Below are 23,004 nucleotides of genomic sequence, written 5' to 3' on the forward strand. Positions count from 1 at the left end.
GGTGGGGGTTACGGAGCATGGCTGCTGTGGTGAAATGGGATGCACTACCCCTGACAACAAGGGAGCCCAAAGTGGACACAATTAAATTTGACATGGAAGGCTGGCCAGGGATTTCAAACCTGAAATCTAGCTCCCATCCCCAAGCACTATTATATCCCCCAACAAATGTTGCATTTGGATAAATGATACAACACACATTATTTGCCATATATATTTATTTTGGACATGATTCAATGACATCATTTGCACATGAAAGTCAAATACAGCCTGTCTTTGAGGAGGAGCTTCTAGACTTCTGGAAAGAAAGCCTGGGAGTCCTCAGGCTGAGACCTCCCCTGCTTCAACCATTAGGCCGCCAATTTCCATAAATGGTGGGTTCTTCTGGGCGGTGGAGGTTTGCCTTCCCTCAGCTACAGCTCATTGGCATCCTCGTCCATTGCGTCAGTACACTCTAATTGAGTGATCTCATATGTCAGTGATTTAAGATAAGTCACCAGCAACTCCTGACCGTAGTCACACATACTAGCTGTTGCACAGCCTCGGAGAGCACCCGTCAGCGTGGTTTCCCCTGTTGGGGAAAAAAAGCACACACATATTTTTGAAATCCAAAACCCTCCCCCTCAAACAGAAGGGTGGGCAACTTTTTTCAGACCAAGAGCTGTTTTCCAGTCTGGGTGACCTTATGGGAGGTCCACTGGCCAATGGAAACATATGTAAAATTCACCTTTACATGGCAGGCTATTTTATACATACATTCAACCCGCCCCCGTCCTCCATCCAAGTAACCAAGACTTCAGCCTGGCCAAAGCATACAGGTAGGGTATGAAGTGGGGCTTGTGAGGGGTGTGGCCTAGGGAGAGGAGGTGTGGCTAAGGAGGATCCAAAGGGCCAGAGAGAGAGAGTCCTAGAGGAGTGCCTTTGGCTCCTGGGCCTGTGGGTCTCCATCCTGCCCCCTCCAATTTAAAGTGCAAATTTTAAGATGTATTTTTATTTAACAAAAACTATATACCGCTTGATTGCAGTAAAAACTGCTAGGGGTTTACAAGAAATATATACATTAGCAATAAAAGCAGTTAAAACCATTAAAACATTTAAAACTCAATCGAATGAACAGCAAAAGGGAATAGAGCATGTCCCTATTTGAATAGGCTTTTAAGGTGTTGCTGGGGAAAAAATGGAATAAACTGGTGCAGGGTTCCAGGCAAGAACTGCAGAAATCACTAGCCCTTCCCTGTATTCTCCTCCTCCTCCTCCCACCTCCCTGTCCACACATCCCTCCTCCTTGGGCTCTTGCCCATCCCAGACAGTCTGTGAGGGCAACGTGGGTCTCCTAATAACTTTCAGCACCCTTAATAAACAAAGTATCCTAGCGTCTTTTAGGGGAAGCCATGACTGCTGAAAGTAGCAGGATACTTCCTCAAAGATGGGGCCCTAGTTGCACTCCATTATACAAGACTCACCAAACTGTGAGCGACCCGCAGCGTAGAAGCATTGATCCTCCTCATTTCTGCAGCTGACGGTCTTATTGCCTTCACACTCGTCTGAAGAGATGGAGAAGCAACTCGGGCACTTCAGCCCATTGAGCTCCCTCGTCTCATACTCAGGCACTGGAAAACAATCACCACACCACACCAGCATTGCAATTAGTCAATGTATTTCTTTTGCAGATGCAAACCACAACTTGCTGTATGTGAGGGGTGGGAATCGTGCTTCCCCTTCCAAGATGGATGCGTACCACCTTCTACCACTTCTGCAAGTGGAGTGCTTCAGCCATGCTCCATTCATCCAGGACTACATTAAGGCATGGTGCAAGAGATTTCTAACTGGGGCCATATTCACAGCATACATTTCAAGCAAAGGGATACCACTTTAAGCAATTGGGCTTAGCACTGAGCAGCACTGGGGGCCATCCTGAGAGACAAAATGGCAGCTACAGACGCACACAAATGATGATAAAAGTCTACAAAATGGCCCTCTTTCCAAGAGCGGGAAAGAGAAAGAAAACTCTTAGTAGTTTTATCCTTAAAAATCACTTCTGGGAAAACATGTGCTTAGTTTTGGTAAAATAATGATTTCAGCTAAGAAAAAATGCCAGTTAATAAGAACTATTGTGTGGGGTTTGTTTGTTAATCCATAGCTCTGTGAGGGGAATCGGGGTTTCCCGATTAACTCTCAGCACCCTTAAGAAACTACCACTCCCAGAATTCTTGGTCCTAGTGTTGTTATAGTGTTTACAATAAAAACATACACCAGGGTGTTGAGAATACTAATGCGAACCACAAAATGGTGCCTCCTCCCAACAAGAAGGGAGGGGTGAGTGAAGATCTACATCAGGAACAAGGGAATGTGAACATCTACATCAGGAACAAGGGTGGGAGGAGACCAGAGTTCAAATCTGTACTTGAGCCACGAAACCTGCTGAGTGACCTGGGGCCAGACACTGCCCCTTAGCCTGACTTATTTCACATGGGTGTTTGAGGCTAAAATGGTGAGCAGGAGAGCCAAGAAATGCCACCTCAAGCTCTTTGGACAAAAGAGTAGGGATGTAAATATCAGAAGGTGCTGCAGGAGAGGGACTGTGAGTAACATCACACAAGGAATGTTTCTAGGACTAAGGTAAAACTGTGAAGCTCCCTTGTAATTTTTGCTCATGAATGCTGCATGTTGTTCAAGTAATCTTGTTATTGATACATGGTTTTTGGTTTAGTTCTATGTGCAGTTTTTTCTTTTACTATGTTATGTTATTAAATAATGCAGGTATCCTCTTAGAAAGCACTGTTTCGTTGGTGAAGGCAGAAGCCCATGTTGCGGATGTTTGTAGAAGGCCTGGCCAATCCAGAGGTATCATACTGCCTTCTCACTTGCTGGATCATCACCTTGTTGTGGTGAGTGGGCTTCCACATTCCTATGACCCGTGTGAGCGAAGCCATCAGGAATCCTGTACTCCTAACAGGATCACCCAAGGCGGTAAGGTCAAAGGGAAGGAGCTAGACAAAGAATGATCCAAAAATTCCTCAACAGCAGAACAGGTGGATGATAACAAGTGGTATGTTACAACAGCTGTGAAGGCAGATAAGGGCTGCAGCAGATAGGAATCCACCGGTTCATTGTGACTACTCATGCCATCGGAACAGAGCCCTACTGTTACTAATAATAATAAATAATAATAATAATAATAATAATAATAATAATAATAATTATTATTATTATTATTATTATTATTATTATTATTATTATTATTTATTATTATTATTATTTGTACCCCACCCACTCCTGAATGGATGACCGCTCCCAGTGGGGTCACCACCTAGCGGTTGTAAAACACAATTGAATTTTGGAACATGGAATATACAGACTTTGTCAGATAACACAGATAGTGAGCGCTCTGAATGCAGAACTGCCATCATTGCAAGAGAGCTGCAATGTTTTAACATCACTATTGCAGCGCTTCAAGAGACTCAAAGAGCAGGCGAGGGACAACTGAAGGAAGAAAAAGGAGACTACACTTTCCTCTGGAAAGGTCTATCTGAACAAGAACTTCGGATACATGGAGTAGGCTTCGCTTCGGATACATGGAGTATGATCTTGTGAAGCTCCTGTCAGAAGTCCCTACTGGCATTAATGAGTGACTCTCAAACCTTTGAATAAAGCACACCAAAAACCAACAGGCTACTCTTATAAGCGCTTATGCACCAACACTGGATGCCGATGAAGACATTAAAGAAATTTTTTACTCTCAGCTGGATACCGTTCTATCAGAGATGCCTAAGGAAGATAAACTCATCCTCCTGGGTGATTTTAATGCAGGAGCTGGGCGAGATTTCAATCGGGGGCCTGGGACTATTGGGAAAGAAGGAATTGGCAACGGCAACCAGAACTGAATCTTACTTTTGACAATATGTGAAGCGCACAACCTTGTTACTACCAACACACTCTTTCGACAGAAAAATAAATTTAAAACTCCCTGGAGGCATCCTCGGTCAAGCCACTGGCACCTCTTAGACCAGGGGTCAGCAACCTTTTTCAGCCATGGGCTGGTCCACCATCCCTCAGACCATTTGGTGGGCCAGACTAAATTTTGAAAAAAATATATGACCGAATTCCTATGCCCCACAAATAACCCACAGATGCATTTTAAATAAAGGCATACATTCTGCTCATGTCAAAACACCAGGCAGGCCATACAAATAACCCAGAGATGCATTTTAAATAAAAGGACACATTCTACTCATGCAAAAACACGCTGATTTCTGGACTGTCCACGGGCCGGATTGAGAAGGTGATTGGGCCACATCCGGCCATTGGTCCTTAGGTTGACTGCTGCTATCTTAGACTATGTTATTGTCTGTGCTAAAGATCACAGTGATCTGCTCCTTACCAGAGCTATGACGAGTGCCGACGACTGCTGGACAGATCACTGACTAATACGCTCCACAATGGCTATCAATATTATACCTTAACGTAGGCTTCAAGGAAGGAAAACAATGGCTATCAATATTATACCTTAACGTAGGCTTCAAGGAAGGAAAACAAGGCGCAAAATGAACACCCAAGGCCTTCAAGATCCCGTTAAGTGGGATTGCTTCCAAATGACTCTTAAGGGCCATCTGCTTTCAGAATTCCCTGATAACATCGAGGAACACTGGACCAAGCTAAAAACATCCATTATTGCAGCTTGTGAACAAAGTCACAAAGACCATCTATGGGCCAATAAATCATGGCATATTCCCCCTACGCTCAGCAGACGGGATCACACTTCTAAAAGATAAAGAAGCTATTACACCGCTTTAAAGAACATTACTGACATCTCCTTAACTGCAACTCCCACGTAGCTGCTGAGTTCCTCTCACAAATTCTGCAAAAACAAGTTAGAGATGGGCTTGCAGTATCTCCAAACCTGGGAGAGTTGTGTACAGCTATTAACCATATGAAAAACAAAAAAAACAAGCAGACCTGAGGGGATAGCTGCCAAAGTCTTCAAAGTGGGTGAAATTGAACTTACACAACAACTTCACAAGCTCATCAAAAAAATCTGGGAGAGAGAAGAGATCCCAGCAGACTTTATGGATGCCAAAATTATCTTTTTTTTTTTAAAAAAAAAAAGGTGACAGAACTGATTGCAGAAACTATCGAGGCATCTCTCTATTAGTTGCAGGTGGTAAAATTCTTGCAAGGATCTTAGCAAACCATCTCTTACAATATCCGAGGTGACCCTTCCTGAATCCCAAAATGGTTTTTGGCCTTTTAGGGGGACAGTGGACATGATTTTCACCGCTCAACAGCTTCAAGAAAAATGCAGAGATCAGAACCAAACCCCTGTATGTGTCGTTTTTTGACCTAAGGCTTTCGACACTGTAAATCGTAATGGTCTGTCGACTGTCCTTCTGAGAATTGGCTGCCTAGATAAATTTGTAAACATCATCCGACTCCTCCATGATAATATGACAGCAACAATCGCAGATAACAATTGCTCTCAAAGTGAACCATTCACAGTGGAATCAGGGGTTAAACAGGGTTGTGTTATTGCCCCAACTCTATTCATTGTTTTCATTGCCATGATCCTACACTTTGTCAAAGGAAAACTTTCCACCAGAGTAGAAATAATATATTTAACAAATGGAAAGTTCTTCAATCTTAGCAGGCTGAAAGCAAAGAGTAAGGTTACAGTAACTTTCATCATAGAGCTTCAGTATGCTAATGACAACGTAGTGTGTGCACGCTCACAGGATGACCTCCAAACCATCCTAAATACCATCCCAGAGGCTTACGAAAACTTTGGCCTCTCACTCAACATCCAAAAAAACAAAGTACTGCACCAACAAGTACAAAATAACCCCTCTGCAGCTCCGCAAATCCAACTCAGTGGTGTAACGTTGGAAAATGTCAATCACTTCTCCTACCTAGGCAGTTATCTTTCCACAAGGGCTAACACTTATGCCAAAATCCAGCATCCCTGAGCTCTGCGAGTGCAGCTTTCTGTCGATTGAAGTGCAGAGTGTTTGAGGACTGGGACATTCACAGGGAAACCAAAATACTTGTTTACAAAGCTATTGTACTAACATCCTTACTGTATGCTTGTGAAACATGCACCACTTATAAACACCATTTCTAACTCCTCGAAAGATTTCATCAACGGTGTCTCTGAAATTTTTTACACATCACTTGGGAAGACACGCAAACTAATATCAGTGTACTGGAAGAAGCAAATATCACCAGTGTTGAAGCAATGATTCTTCAACATAATCTTCGTTGGACTGGTCATGTTATGCAGATGCCTGATGATCGTCTTCCAAAGTAACTACTCTATTCCGAACTTAAAAATGGAAAGCATAATGCTGGTGGTCAACAAAAGAGGGTTAAAGACTGTCTCAAGGCAAATCTTTAAAAATGAAGTATAAACACTGACAACTGGGAAACACTGACCTGCGAGTGCTTCAGTTGGAGAACAGCCTTTACCACAGGTGTCATGAGCTTTGAAGAGACTCAAACTCAGGATATAAGGGAGAAACGTGCTAAGAGGAAGGCATGGTTGGCAAATCCACACCATGATCAACTCCCACCCAGAAACCAATGTCCCCACTGTGGAAGGACGTGTGGTTCCAGAATTGGCCTCCACAGTCACTTACAGACTCATTGTTAAAACTGTGTTTATGAAAGACAATTTTACTTGGCTACGAGTGATCGCCAAAGAAGAAGAATCATACTGCCTTACCAGTCACACTGCCTGGTGTGCTGTTATTCCTATCTTCCTCTGCACCTGAGGGTCTCAGTATGCAATTCATGGTAGCTCACTAAGCCAGGCTCCAGCTCAGCGCAGCTTCCAGCTTTGGGGTTCTTGGTTCAAATCCCAACCCCAGCTTCTGTCTCTGGTTTGAAAAGGATGGTGATACAGGCCTTTTTAACTTTTTATTTTTTAGCTAATGGGGCCTCCCGCTGACGCCATGCTGCCAGAGTACGATTTCTGTTCTCATCCTGAAGCAAAGTTCTTAAACTGAAGCACTATTTCTGGGTTAGCGGAGTGTGTAACCTGAAGCGTATATAACCTGAAGTGTCAGTAACCCGAGGTCCCACTGTTAGTGTTCCTCTATAATATGTAATTAAGCATCACTGGAGTCCATTGCATCTAATAGATCTTTATTAGCATTTGCTTTAACCTGAAGATCTCAATTCCCTGAATGCAAATCTCAAAGAAATCAGTTCCCTCTCACACAAGAAGGACAGATACCTCCCCCGCTAAAAATATCTCTACAAATGCAAATACATCAAGGAAAGTGAGTTGGTCTAGGTTTGGGGGCTAGAACTCTGGGAAACAAATAAGCCAGTGAGGTGTAGTGGTTAGGGGGCTGGACAAGAATCTAGGAGACCAGGGTTCAAATTCCACTGTAGCCATGACACTTGCTGAGTGGCCTGGGGCCAGGAACCATCTCTCAGCGTAACCTATTTTACTGAATTTTTTTCAGCTAAAATGGTGAGCGGGAGCTCAAGCTTTTTGGAGGAAAGCATAGGAAATAAATACCAGAAGCTTCTACAGGAGAGGAACTGTGAGTAACATTATGGGAGGGGTGTTTCTAGGACTAAGGTAAAACTGTGACGCTTCTTTGTACAGTGGTGCCTCGCAAGACGAAAAGAATCCATTCCGCGAGTCTCTTCGTCTAGCGGTTTTTTCGTCTTGCGAAGCAAGCCCATTAGCGGCTTAGCGGATTAGCGCTATTAGCGGCTTTTAGCGGCTTTTAGCGGCTTAGCGGATAAGCGGTGTTATGTACTGGGTTGAATAGGATCCAAACTGCAGCAGTCTGATTGGCCCTAGAACAATAGGATCCAAAAGGCAGCAGCCTGATTGGTCCTAGAACAATAGGATTCAGAATGCAGCAGTCTGATTGGTCCTAGAACAATGCAGCAGTATGATTGGTTGGCAGGAACTACTCAATCATGCTCCAGATAGAAGTGAATCCACAACCTGATTGGCTTACAGTAGAATTCCGGAATTAGCCAATCATGTGCAGCCCATTGTGTAAATAATGTATATAAAGCAGATACCTTGAGGGGACTTTCATTCCTCCTCCTCACCACGATGAGCTGAATAAAGAGCATGAAATCACTTTGCGACTCTGAGTATATTTCACTGGCGACGAAGGTGGGATCCCGCTGAGCTGACTGCCACACACAGCACCGCAGCACCGCCACCTGCCACATCGCTGCCTCGCACCGTGTATCCAGGCTTCAGCTCCGGGACACAAGGAACTCAGAATGGCAACCAACAGCAGCTTTTCACCGTTCAACCCAGCATCTGGAGACTGGGAAGCATACGCCTCCCGTTTCACCTTCCTCCTAGAAGCCAAAGGGGTCACTGATGAAGAAGACGCCAAGAAGAGGGCAATATTCTTCAGCGTCTGCGGAGAGGAGACGTTTGAAATCGCCCGGGCTCTCCTTGCGCCTGAAGACGTCGCTACTGTTCCATACAAAACAATAATGGAACAGCTGAAGGGGCACTTTTCGCCGCAGCCCTCAGTGGTGGCTCGTCGAAATGCCTTCTACGCAAAGCGGCAAGCCCCTGGGGAAACCATAACTAGGTTTGTGACCTCTCTCCGCCAAGCCGCCCGGTTCTGCAACTTCTCAGAGCTGGAGAACATGCTTCGTGACCGCCTCGTCGGTGGCCTGAGGGATGAGAAGCTGCAACGACGCCTCTACGCTAAGAAGGACCTAACGTTCCAGGTCGCTCTGGAGGAGGCCCTGGCAACGGAAGCTGCCGAGAGGTCGACGCAAGAGGCACGGCCGAGCCAGCCATCCCAACCGAGGGTCCACCATGAAGACCTCACCGACGACTCAGGATCCAACAGGGAGGAGGTGCACCGAGTACAGCAGCGCACTCAAGCAGCCCACATACCACAGCTGCCTCGACGAGAAGGAGGGAACTGCGCAAGCTGCGGAGAAAGTCACGAGAGGAGGACCTGCCGTTTCCGCAACGCAGAGTGCAGGCAGTGCAGAAAATCGGGACACATCGCCCGGGTGTGTCGGGCTCGGCCCACCCAACGCCAGGCATCAGATGACCAATCCAAGAGCCCCAGGTCCCGGGGCCCAACGCACCAAGGCAACTCGACTGAGCTCACGGACTTCCAGGTATACCAGTTGCCCCACCCCAACGTAGAGAAAATTTATGTTGACGTACAGATAGAGGGGGCCCCATGCCGCATGGAGCTTGACACGGGTTCAACTCTATCCATAATCTCGGCAATGACCTTAAGGAAACTGTGTCCTACTGGGGGTCCCAAACTCAGGCCGGCCCCATTCACCCTCCGGGACTTCCAGAAACGTAAGGTCCCCACAATGGGGGTGGGGACCTTCAGGGTGCAATACCGAGGGCGGACACGGCAACTGGAATTGCTGGTGGTCAAGGGCCCCTACATTAGCTTACTGGGATTGGCATGGTTTGGACCACTGGGGCTAGCCGTCACCGGGGTGAACCACACTAGCTTACAAGTGGACGTGGACGCCATATGCAAGGAATTTCCGGGGGTTTTTGATGGGAAATTGGGACAGTATACGGGGCCCCCCATTGCCCTACAGCTTGACCCCGCAGTACGACCGGTCAGGCTCAAGGCCCGCCGGGTCCCGTTCGCCCTGAAACCCCGTATAGACGAGGAATTGGACCGGCTTGTGGAGCAAGGAGTGCTGGAGCCGGTGCCTAATGCCCCCTGAGAAACCCCAATTGTCACACCTGTCAAGCCTAATGGTTCGGTCCGCATCTGCGCAGACTACAAATGTACCATAAACAAGGCCCTTACGGCCCATGCATACCCAGTGCCAGTGGTCAGCCATGTTCTTGCCACCCTGGCTGGGTCGAAAATTTTTGGCAAGCTGGACTTGGCCCAAGCATATCAACAGCTGCCAGTAGATGAGGCCACAGCAGAGGCACAGACGATTGTGACGCACAGAGGAGCATTCAGGGTAAAGCGGCTGCAATTCGGTATCAGCGTGGCACCAGGCATATTCCAGAATCTAATGGACTCTCTACTTAAAGGGATTCCTGGCGTCACCCCCTTCTTCGATGATGTGTTGATTGCCGGGCCCACACCAGAGGAGTTTGAGGACCGCCTCCGCACCGTTCTGCACCGTTTCCAGATGGCGGGTCTCAAGGTGAAGCGGGAAAAATGTCTTCTAGGAGTGCCTCAGGTGGACTTTCTGGGATTTATGGTGGACGCAGAAGGGGTCCACCCGACTGGGGACAAGGTACGGGCCATTTGTGATGCCCCAGCGCCCAAGAACAAGACTGAACTTCAGGCCTTCTTGGGACTATTGAACTTTTACCATTCCTTCCTTTCCCACAAGGCGGCGGTAGCGGAGCCCCTACACAGACTCCTGGACAAGCGGGCCCCTTGGGTGTGGGGCCAGCGCCAGGAGGCCGCATTCCAGGCAGTCAAGGACTTGCTTGTCTCAAACTCGGTCTTGGCACACTTCGACGAGAGGCTGCCGGTGGTGCTAGCATGCGACGCCTCGCCCTATGGAATTGGCGCTGTCCTGGGACACCAACTCCCGGATGGAAGAGAGGTACCAGTGGCATACTTTTCCCAGACACTCAACGCAACCGAGCGGAACTACTCGCAAATCGACAAGGAGGGTCTGGCAATCGTGAAGGGAGTAAAAAAATTCCATGATTTCTTGTACGGGCGGCCCTTCACCGTGGTGACTGACCACAAGCCGTTGCTTGGCTTGTTTGCCCCTGAAAAGCAGACCCCCCAAGTGCTGTCTCCTCGCGTCCTCAGGTGGTCAATTTTCCTTGCCAGCTACCAGTATGCACTGATTCACCGTCCGGGGAAGGCGATGGGCCATGCGGACGCCCTCAGCAGGCTACCACTACCGGAAACAGGCCCCGACCCAGCACCTGCACAAGAGGTTATGAGCCTGGAGCTGCTTCCTGACCGCCCCATTCAGGCACAAGAAGTTGCACACCATTCCAAGAAAGATAGGGTCATCTCCCGGGTCCTGGACTGGGTGTGGAGGGGATGGCCCAGCAGCAGCCCCGGGCCAGAATTCGCCGGCTACACAACCCGCAAACATGAACTGTCAGCCCACAAGGGGTGCCTGTTATGGGGAAGCAGGGTCGTTGTTCCCCAGCCCCTCCGCAAAAGGGTCCTCACAGCCCTACACGAGACACACCCAGGAGTAGTAAGAATGAAGGCCCTTGCCAGGAGTTATGTGTGGTGGCCAGGGATCGACGGAGAGATAGAGGCCTGGGTCAAACACTGCCAGGCCTGCCAAGAATCCCGCCCAGATCCCCCAAGGGCCCCAGTCCAGTCCTGGGAGTCCGCCCGAGCACCATGGTCACGCCTGCATGTGGACTTCGCTGGCCCCTTTCAGGGGAAAACATTCTTCATAGTGGTGGACTCCTACACCAAATGGCTGGAAGTCGCACTGGTACCGTCCACTTCTACGTCCGCAGCCATCCGGGTACTACGCAGGCTGTTTGCAACCCACGGGCTCCCTGACACTCTCGTCTCAGACAACGGGACTGCATTTACGTCAGGAGAATTCCAAACCTTCACAATGCAGAACGCCATCCGCCACATCCGTTCGGCGCCATTCCACCCTGCCACCAATGGCCAAGCAGAACGCATGGTGCGGACCACCAAGGACACCCTTCGCCGTATGACACAAGGGGATTGGGAGTACCGCCTTGCCACATTCCTTCTAGCACAGCACAGCACCCCCAGCTCAACGACTGGCCGGAGCCCCGCTGAACTACTAATGGGTCGGCGCCTTGCAATCAGATTGGACCGCCTTCACCCCGATAGAGCTCAGGATGAGGCAGTGGTGGGGGAAGGCAAGAACCCCCGGACCTTCGAGGCTCAGGACCCAGTGTACGCAAAGAATTTTGGGGCAGGCCCAGCATGGGTACCCGCCACAGTCACCAGGGTCACTGGCCCCGTGTCGTATGAGGTGCTAACGGATGGGGGGCAATGCTGGCGCCGCCACTGCGACCAGATACGGCGACGATTCCCAGGAGAAAACCAGGAGGAGGAAAGGGCAGAGGAGTCCCAAGGGAACAGAGGGGCAGTGAGGCCCATAGAGCACGAGGGGCCAGCAGGAGAGGCAGAATCAGTAAATACAGAGAGGACCTGCGAGGCCGAAAGGACACTGGAACCAGAACCACGACTGAGTGAGCCAGTTGCGCCAGACCAAACAGCCCCATCACAGCCAGTATCCTTGGAACACGAGCCAGAACCTGAACCCCGGACCAGGGAACACCCCAGGCCGCAACGCACACGTAGGCCGCCGGCGTACCTCGAGGACTATGAATGCGACCTCCCGGGCAGGACTGGAACTTAGAGGGGAGGGGTGTTATGTACTGGGTTGAATAGGATCCAAACTGCAGCAGTCTGATTGGCCCTAGAACAATAGGATCCAAAAGGCAGCAGCCTGATTGGTCCTAGAACAATAGGATTCAGAATGCAGCAGTCTGATTGGTCCTAGAACAATGCAGCAGTATGATTGGTTGGCAGGAACTACTCAATCATGCTCCAGATAGAAGTGAATCCACAACCTGATTGGCTTACAGTAGAATTCCGGAATTAGCCAATCATGTGCAGCCCATTGTGTAAATAATGTATATAAAGCAGATACCTTGAGGGGACTTTCATTCCTCCTCCTCACCACGATGAGCTGAATAAAGAGCATGAAATCACTTTGCGACTCTGAGTATATTTCAAGCGGATAAGTGGCTTAGCGGCTTAGAAAAAGGGGAAAAAAGGGGGAAAAGTCGGAAAAAATCGCAAGACATTTTCGTCTTGGGAAGCAAGCCCATAGGGAAATTCGTCTTGCGAAGCACCTCCAAAACGGAAAACCCTTTTGTCTAGCGGGTTTTTTGTCTTGCGAGGCATTCATCTTGCGGGGCACCACTGTAATTTCTGCTAATAGATGCTGTATGTTGTTCAGGTAATCTTATTGTGATTTTTGGTTTTGTTCTATTAGTTCCCGCCACCCCCATACTATGGCTCCAATGCTTCCCTGCTCGTTCCCTCTGTCAATGGTTCCTCCCTGTCCCACCAGTCTGAATCAAGTTTGAAATCTTCTTTCCTAGTGTCACCCTCAGGCGCCTCCTGGAGTGACTGGCTGCCACCACTCCTCCTTGTCTAGCCAGTCCCAGACATCAGGATACTGCCCAAACTTGTTTGTCTTTCTTTGAGCTCTCTCATTACTTGAGTTTTGTGAGACCATATTTCCTGATGATGATACTTACCTTCAGGAGGTCCACTGTTGCACATATCTGTCTTGCAGCAGGACATCTTGCCTTGGATGTACATTGATGAGGTTACGGAGGCACTGGAATAGTCTGCATCACACAACTCTGTATCGATGCAGGACTTGAAAACCATATTTGACCCCAAAAGTGCTATAAAAGAAAGAATTGGAAAAGGAAATAACTAGACCTGGAGATAGGGCTGGCCCACCCATGAGGAAAGGATTGATGGTCATCTTATGTGGCGGGATCCAGAGGGGCAGGGGATCTGACCACCAAGAAAAGCATTGCCTGATGCTGCTGCCTTTGGTATGAGGGGCAGACCACGATGACAGCTTCACTCAGCAGTAAATCGGTGGTGGAAACCCCGCCTATCCTGAGTACTTCTGCCTCCAGCACCCAGCACACTGAGTCTCTCATACCGGCAGTCCATACTGTTTTTCGTGGCAGGGACCTTGGAGCTCCTTCCTTTTTCTTTTTTAATATAATGTTTAATAAAATTTCTTTTTTCCTTTATAACAACCAAATAAAATCTCTTCATCACATATATCTTTGCTCAAATTGAGCTCTGACTTCCTCCCATCCCCCTCCCTGACTTTCATATGCAATCACTTTTATCTTCACATCTCTAAATCACCCTACTTACCTTATCTCTATACTTAAAAGACAGGTATCAAATCATAACCTGTCCTTTTCAAACAGTTCATCTTGCTGGTTTCAGATTCACCCCATCAGTCTCGCCGGCTCAGTGTATTCAATCATCTTTGTCTGGCATTCTTCCAAAGTTGGAAGTTCCTACTGCTTCCATTTCTGGGCTAAACGTATCCTTTCTGCCATGGTAGCATACATAAATATATTTATGTCTTTTTGGGGGGAATTTCTTCACCTATGATCGCTAATAAAAAAGCCTCTGTTTTTTTTTACTAAAAGTATTTTATATATCATGACCCAGCAGACTTTAATCTTAGGACACGTCCACCACATTTGAAAGAAATTCCCTTCCTTCTCCTTACATTTCCAACATACTTTATCTTGAGTTCTATACATTTTAGCAAATACCACCTCGGAGCTCCTTTCTGAGGCTCCCTCCGCCTTGCTGGTGTCTGTGCAGGCACACTGCCTCTTTCCTTGTGGTGTGGTCATTCACAAAGCGCAGGCTGCAAAGCCACCCTACTTGTGCCTTGCAGGGCTGCCTGCACTGCCTGACTGCCTTTGACTGGCAGAGTGGGCTCCGTCTTTTCTCCTGTGCTGAAAAAGTAAGCCAGGTGGCTGCCAAGGCTGTCTCTGGCCGGAGTCTGCACTCCACCCAGGCTCTTGCAGCTGGGGAGGGGGAGCCCCTGAGCCCCTGCCCCACTACTGGCTCATTTGGGGTTTCCGCAAAACTGCTTGGCTGAGGTGAGGGCAGCGGTGTGCTCTTAATCCAAGCAGTTTAAGGAGGGAGGGAGGGAGGGACAAGATGTATAAGCCTTGTCCATGCAGCTTTTTTCTCCCAGTGCAAGTATATGGGACAGACCACGATGGTGATTTCACTTAGCGATATATCTTTCATGAAAGTGCCACCCCTCCTGAGTCCCTCAGCCTCCAGCTCCAGGTCGCTGCTTGTTTTGTTTTTTTCCTCAGCGTGCTGGGTGCTGGAGGCAGAGGGACTCAGAATAGGCAGGGTTTTCCCCACCAATTTACTGCTGAGTGAAGCTGTCATCACGGTCTGCCCCTCATACCGGTCCTGGGGCGATATATCAATAAATCGCCCAGGCCTAAGCTTCAGTCACCCTTTCTTCCGGGTCTGCGGGGTGGGGAACATTTCATGGTTTGCCTCAGGTATCCAATTGTGTTGAGCAGGCCCTGCTTGGAGCAGAAAGAGATTTCTCCAGTTTTATCTATTTGTTGAATGTGAGTCAGGAATGGAGAACCTTTGGCTGTCCAGAGGTTTCTACCACCCTTCTCCTTATTGAGTGGGACCAGTTCAGGAGGTTTCATGGGAAGCAATTAATGAATGAAATAAGTTTTGTGGCTGCCAAGGTGGATGAGAGAGTGGATAAAAATCAATTTTAAAAAAATCAAAACAATCAGATTAAATTTAAATGAGAATTTTTTTATTTAAATCAGATTTTTTTTAATTTAAATTGGTTTTTTGGAGGATTCACCCCCCCAAAAAAAGATAGCTTTCTATTTAAGTTATATTATAGTCCAAAGACTATCTTCATCAAGAAATAAGGATTTGTTTTAAGCTTTTCATGTGTGCTATAACTCCCTCTAAGGTTTTTCTTAAAAAATCGCTTAATCACATCAGTTAATAAACATGGATACATATGCTATAATGTTATTGTTTTAGTTAAATAAATTATTTAAATTGCTATTAATGAAAGGATTGTTTTTTCTCCTTCCAATAAAATACAGCAGAAAAGAAGTCCAAATATAAACAGTTAATTTATTAAACCTCACAAAAATTTCATAATTATCTGTCAATGTTTTTCTAATAGTATAACCAAATCAGTAATTTTTGATATAACTTTAAAAACTACTCTGAAAATTTATTATTCCAAAAACGAAACCTTCATCTTGTTGTAAATATTAAGATTACACCAGCAAGAATGAGTCTTTATGTAAAAAAAAGTTTTAATTCAAGTTTTACTGACTAGTGATTTAAATTGTGATTTAAATCAAATCCACTCTGTAACTGGACCAATGAGAGTCGATGGTGGAGCTCACAAAGGGAGCATGTACCACAGGCAATTAGGAAGGGGCAATATGTCAGTATCAGTTTGTCTTGGTTTCTTATTTGAAGTTCATTTCTCCACATTTTCATATGTTTCCAACTCTCCCCCCCACCCCATCAACATTTAGTGTGAATGTTATCTTCACTCTTAGGCCCTATCTGCAGGGTCATACTGATTTAAGCAGTCATGGTTTCCCCCGTGGGGGTGGGGGGGAGGGCGGGGGGGATATTTGTTGACCATCTTGGCTCTGAATCCTGGCGGACTAGCTCTCTACCTTGCAGGTCATTTTTCACTTGGCCTGGGAGATGGGAACCACACAGACTGACTCCAACTACATAAGCTGAGGCTGCTGAACGGACACTTGGCCTGTTTTGTTGCTGTTACTTATATCCATCTTTTCTATCTTTATTTTTAGCTTTTCTTGTGAATTAGGTGACTGTTGATTGACTTGGTTTAGGTTCTTGTATGCACACTTTACCCTAGTATGTGCATTTGTCTACTGATTACATGGCTGGACAACTGAATTGCAAAAATGGGAGAAGGGCAGATTCTGAAGGATGGCTTTGTTTTGCTCTGCCAGTTGAGTAAACGCACCTTTAAATATGAACTGACTTGAATTTCTTCCTTGCTCCTACAGGCAATGAAGAGGCTAGAATACTACTTTATGAAAAGTCATGTTCCATGGCTTGTGGCTAAGATATGGCCTTCGAAAGTGAGTCAGGGGGTTTACGTTTTGGTGATCAAAGAGGTTGAAAGTTCTTCTCACTTACACAGTTTGCCAACTCCAAGGGCAGACATGCAGGACTGGTCACTGGACTCATCACACTCCTCAATGGTGGCATTTTTGCAATCTTTTCCTTCATTTAAACAAGACTCACATTTCAGAGTTGCCACTGCAAACAGGGGGAAAATGGGTTTAGAAAACTTTAGTAACTGTGTAGGAGGAATAGGTCTGTGTCAAGGTACATGAACACAACACTTTCTGCTACAAACGCCATCTTACGAGAGGCAGCAAAGGCTACCGACTTTGATAGCTTCAAAAGTGGACTGGATAAATTCATGTTTACCATCCTCTATTGATATATTTTTTCTGCAACATTGGAAGCACTATTTGAATACTAGTTTCTGGAAACTAGTATATATTCCTTCTGTAGTTCTTAAACTCTGTGAATAGGGGTGGGCCTTGCATAGACCAGAGAATGATTGTTGAAGATGACTCCTGCAGTCTGACGGAGAGGACCAGTAGGGAAGGTGTGAGGAAACCTTTAACCCTCCCAAAGTTGTTGTACTACAACTCCCATCAGCACCAGCAAACATGACAGACTCTGGTAAGCACATCTGGTACCCCTGGAACCTGACTCCACTCAGAGATTGGGGTGGTGTGTAACACCAGCCAACTAAAAGATTTCATGGGGGGGGGGGGGAGGATAATTCCACTCCGAAATATGAGAAGAATTGTGCCTATAGATTGTGTGCTATCCTATCATAAGTTTCTACAAATGTAAGCAACTTACTCTTTGCTTTAAATCAGGCATGGCCAAAGTCCATTTCAGGGGCCCACTGGTCAGTTTAATCCGGCCCCTGTGGCAGTTTATTTTCCAGGGGTAAAATCCTGAAAAAACCTCAACAACTTCAGTCCTTAAAAATGCTCAAAAACTTTGGTCGCCCCTTTGGTTGTCCCCCACAGCTTTTCTCTTCATCAAATCTGGCCCTCTTTGAAAAAAGTTTGGACACCACTGCTTTAAATTTAAGCTAGGACTCTGGTTTATTGAAGAGTGAACTACTGCCTCTTTTGCTCCCCCAATGTACTTGGGGATGTCACACCTCTGTATGCATTTGGTAAAATAAAGATTTAATATTGAGAACAATGTTTCAGGAAGAAGGGGCAGAATTTGAGTGGACGATGAGGCAAGCAAACAGGAAAGAAGTTCAAGAAACATACTCTTTGTTGTAGATGAAACCTAGGATTCTGGTTTATCCAAGAGTGGGCGACTGCCCCCATTGCTCCCCCAATGGACTTGGGGATACTGCACCTCTCAGTATGGATTTGGTTAAATAAAAACAAATATAAACATTGGGAAGAAACTATCTATGATTGAGAATCCCTTGTAGCTAGACCCCGAGATGGCTATCACCAGTGGAGGCTAAGGCCCGGAAAAGACTCAATATGGAGGCCTGCTGGCCGAAATATTGGGAAATAATAGAAAAAATTGGAGACAAATGGAGGTTGCAGAGCATGGAGAAATTAAAGAATAAGGTGCAAGATTGGTTACATTACGCTCAAATTCAAGAGGTTTTTATATTGGATAAAAAGATAGGATTCCAGGTGGAGAAGTCGAAATTAGAGACAGAACTGTTGGAACCAATGACTAAGGTACTTTCGAGAATGTATAGCTTGCTGCTTAAATGGAACACACAGGATGAGACTGTTAAATCAGCCATGATAAAATGGGCTCAGGATATTGGGTATAACATTATGTTTGAGGACTGGGAAAGGTTATGGACCACCGGAATAAAATTCATGGCATGTAATGCTTGAAGGAGAATATTATGAAAATGATATATAGGTGGTACATGACCCCAGTCAAGCTTGCAAAAATATATCACCTGTCTGATAATAAATGTTGGAAATGTAGAGAGGCTGAGGGGACATTCTTTCACCTCTGGTGGACATGCCCAAAAGTGAGGGTCTTCTGGGAAATGATCTATAATGAACTAAAAAAGGTATTTAAATATACCTTTGTTAAGAAACCGGAGGCCTTCCTCTTGGGCATTGTCGGCCAGAAAGTGTCAAAGAAGGACAGAAATTTCTTTATGTATGCGACAACAGCAGCAAGAATACTTATTGCAAAGTATTGGAAGACACAAGACTTGCCCACACTGGAAGAGTGGCAGACGCAATTGATGGATTATATGGAATTGGCTGAAATGACTGGCAGAATCCGAGACTTGGGAGAAGAAACAACAGAAGAGGACTGGAAGAAGTTTAAGGACTATTTACAAAAACAATATAAGTTGTATGAATGTTAAGTATCTGCACGATTTAGAAAATCTCAGTTCCAGCAAATAGATTTTGTAAAATAGAAAATTAAGTTATAAGTAAGAAAAGGTCGAAATTTAAGGCAACAATATGTTTAAATTTAAGGTATGAGTAAATGATAAAAATTATCTTAAATTTAGAAGTATAATATTTGGAAAGTACAAAATAAGGTATGAAACAAGGTAATAATTTGCTGATATTTTTAATATAAATAATGCAGGGTAAAGGAGATGTGAGGAAGTCCAGTTAGTTATATATATAAAAAAATTTTATTGAATGGTTGGTTTTTTTCTTTTTCTTTTCTTTTTTCTTTTTTATTTCTTTTTTTCTATATGGTTTTTTGGTGTATTTGTTTTGGCTTTTTTGTGTACTATTTTTTGGTGAAGGGATCTTGTATGAAAATTTAATAAAATATTAAAAAAAAGAGAGAATCCCTTGTAGCTTTTTTTTTTTTTTGTAGGTTTATTGAAGAGTGAACTACTGCCCCTTTTGCTCCCCCAATGTACTTGGGGATGTCACACCTCTGTATGCATTTGGTAAAATAAAGATTTAATATTGAGAACAAAGTTTCAGGAAGAAGGGGCAGAATTTGAGTGGACGATGAGGTAAGCAAACAGGAAAGAAGTTCAAGAAACATACTCTTTGTTGTAGATGAAACCTAGGATTCTGGTTTATCCAAGAGTGGGCGACTGCCCCCATTGCTCCCCCAATGGACTTGGGGATACTGCAACTCTCAGTATGGATTTGGTTAAATAAAAACAAATATAAACATTGGGAAGAAACTATCTATGATTGAGGATCCCTTGTAGCTTGACCATATGCTTTATTCCACTCCCTTTCAAAGGAACCACAAGTCCTTGTTCCTTTCTTCTCCTGTTTTAATGGCTGACCCCCCACTTAGTTCCTTCCTGAAAATGATCAGCACAGCAGTTGTGGTTCTGCTCACCTGGATTCAGAAGGGTCAAGAGGAGGCAGGAGATCAGGAGTGTCTTCATCATTCTAGAGAGCTGAAGAGCCAGGAAGGCAATCGAGAACAGCACTGGGCTGAGCAAGGAACTGATGCATGAAGAGGCTTAGTTGAAGGAATTTATAGGAGATTACAAGAAGCACTTTGGCAGTACCCAGGAACAATGGGTTCAGGACGGTGTCCCAAATTTTTAGAAGTCTAATCATGCTATACTATAATTTAAAGCACAGATTTGAAAACCAATTAAATTTCTTCCCCCTTCCAATAACTCTAAGGACACGTCCCTCCTAATCTGTGCCAGCATCAATTTCACCATCCTGGATGTGGGGAAATGAGTCCCATCAGGTTACAGCACTGAAATTGGATTAGGTTTCTGGAAGCCAAGGCATTTTCTCTGACAGCATGAACTTTTTTGAAAGGGGGACAAATGTCTGTCCACAGTTTCCCTTGTGTTACAGTAATAAAATGCACACTAACCCGGATCCCTTCACTCCCATTAAATGCAGTTATATTTGGGGTAAATCAATCTCTCCCCCCTTCCAAGAGCTCCAATGACATTTCCCCCCTTTAACCTGTGCACCCACAATTTCACCACCCACGAAGTGAAGCCCCATCAGGTGACACCAGAATTCAAAGCTCTGCAGTGAATCTGGATTAGATTTCCAGAAGTCCAGGCAATTTTGCCAGATTTCTCGGATAGTCAGAATCATGAATTTATTTATTTTTGGTAAGGGGAGACAAGTGTCTGTCCAGTTTCCTTTGTTGTACAGTAATAAAATGCACAGTGACTCATGATCTAGATTTCCTCTGTCTCATTAAATTCCCTTTTTTTTTTGGTACTGAATTGGTCCACTTGCTCTTTATAAATAAGTTGGTTAGAGTTAAGAGAGTCCCATGGACTGCAAAAAGATCAAATCTATCCATTCTGAAGAAATCAGCCCTGAGTGCTCACTGGAAGGACAGATCATGAAGCTGAGGCTCCAATACTTTGGCCACCTCATGAGAAGAGAAGGCTCCCTGGAAAATATTGAGGGCACAAGGAGAAGGGGACGACAGAAGACGAGATGGTTGGACAGTGTTCTCGAAGCTACCAGCATGAGTTTGACCAAACTGCAGGAGGCAGTGGAAGACAGGAGTGCCTGGGGTGCTCTGGTCCAGGGGGTCATGAAGAGTCAGACACGACTAAACAACAACAGAGTTAAGAGGGGGGGGGGGATTGCAGGTCTGTGTCCAGAGGAGATTGCAGATTTAAGGGACTAAGATGATGTACCAATGTTATTTAACTCTAAAGAGCTTAGATCGAATATATAAGAATGTACCAAAAAAATGTTGGAAATGTAAGAATTGCAAGGGGTCATTCTGTCACATGTGGTAGACCTTTAGGAAGGCTACGGTCTCTTGGGGCATGATATATAATGGGGAGGGGGGGGAATCAAACTGACTTTTCCACGAGTCCAGAACCCTTCTGGCAGGGGATATTGGTCAGCAAAATTCCAAACTCTGTTTATGTATCCAGCTGTATTCATGTATGCAGGTACAGTGGCAAAGGATCTTTATGCTCAGAAGTGGAAAGTTGTGAGAATAACCTGAAAAGAAGAATGAATGGTGAAAGCCTTAGAATTGGATTTTAATATTCTGCTGGAAGCCACCCAGAGTGGCTGGGGAAACCCAGCCAGATGGGCAGAGTATAAATAATATATTTATTATTAAATTATTATTATTATTATATGCAGAGATGGCAAAGGTAAAGGAGGAGAGGCTGCTACAGCTCAGGCCCTTCCCCACATAATGCCACTTTCAAAAAAAATTCTGGCCATGGCTTCCGGTTTCCGTCGCGAACAGACAGGGAGTGTGGAAAAATTCCGGAGGAGTTTTCCGTGTAAATAAGGGGCTTGGGGGTGTCACAAAGGCACTGCGCCCCCCAAAAACCTCAAGGGGGAGTCCGCTGTTTTTTCGGGGTTTTTTTTCCGGAAGATCTCGAGGCAGCGAAACTGCAAGCACAAAAGGGAAAGCAACGACCCTGTATTACGATGCCTCTGACTCCTACTGAAGAATGCGACGAGCCTCCAAAACTGCAAGAACAGAACCCTTAGTGTGAGTAGACTCATTTAATGCTACAAAATTTAAAAATACACTAAGAGAACGTCGGATGTTAGACGATTTAATTTAGGAATTCACCTCGGTAGAGGATTAATATGGCGCAGGCTACAAAGTCGCAAGGTGGAGGAAGGAAGTATCTCTTTGCCTGACTGAGTGAATACAAAGTAAACGTCTCGGGATTTACTGTGGGGAATTAAAAGAATTTGAAACAATCCACCGTTATGAAACATTCTTTGCTCTTTTTGGGGGAGGCAGACAAACAAAGAGCAAGCAAGGAAATTTTATAGAGCCATTTAAAACAGAGCCTCTTAGAACTGCTTAAAAGGACAGCTGGAAATACGACCCAAAGAAATTAAAGAATTATTCGGAAAAAGAACTTTTTCTAACTTCCCCTAACTTTGGGAACTTATTGATGTTTCTGGGATTTATTTCACGTATGTTTATTTGAACCTTAATCCGAGGAACCCTGGGACCCCTTGAACTCTGGAACTTTCCACAGAGGCTGCATTTATGTCCTGCTCATAAACCTCTGGCTTCTTTTCTCTTCCCACTCTCTCTCTTTCCTCCCATGTTCCCCTTATGCTATTTATGATATTTATGATATTTACATAAATTAGAGAATTATCTGGTTATTTTGCCCCTCTCTTTTCTCTTTTCTGATCCCCATTTATCTGTTTCCCTTTCCTGCCTTATATTCTTCTTTCTCCTTCGCTTTCTATTATAATTAACATAACTAACAACCTATTTTCCCTACCCTCAGCCCTGAGGAAAATTTAACCTGACTCCACCAAACCTGAGCAGGACCAGCATTTAAACCAAGACATCTTTTTATATCTTGAGATGAATAACCAACTAAACTTAAATAATTGAGAGAAGTAAATGACATGTTGAATAACTTCAGACTCTGAAAAGTTGGATACTATTTGACGTAACCATTGAGAAATCC

The 23,004-nt window shown here is 45.3% G+C and overlaps 1 protein-coding gene across 1 annotated transcript; it reads right to left on the reverse strand.

Annotated features, from left to right (window-relative positions):
* Positions 1–209: 209 nt before the first annotated feature.
* LOC307221681 (phospholipase A2 inhibitor gamma subunit B-like) lies at positions 210–20,096 on the reverse strand. Its single transcript, XM_079986439.1, has 5 exons — positions 19,938–20,096; positions 16,722–16,844; positions 13,235–13,387; positions 1,461–1,607; positions 210–568 (listed from the first exon to the last, which is right to left on the reverse strand). The coding sequence occupies exons 1-5, from the start codon at positions 19,987–19,989 to the stop codon at positions 411–413; spliced, it is 633 nt and encodes a 210-aa protein (XP_079842565.1). The 5' UTR covers positions 19,990–20,096; the 3' UTR covers positions 210–410.
* Positions 20,097–23,004: the final 2,908 nt, after the last annotated feature.

Source organism: Podarcis cretensis, assembly GCF_951804945.1.
Source record: "Podarcis cretensis genome assembly, chromosome: 8".
Lineage (NCBI taxonomy): Eukaryota > Metazoa > Chordata > Lepidosauria > Squamata > Lacertidae > Podarcis > Podarcis cretensis.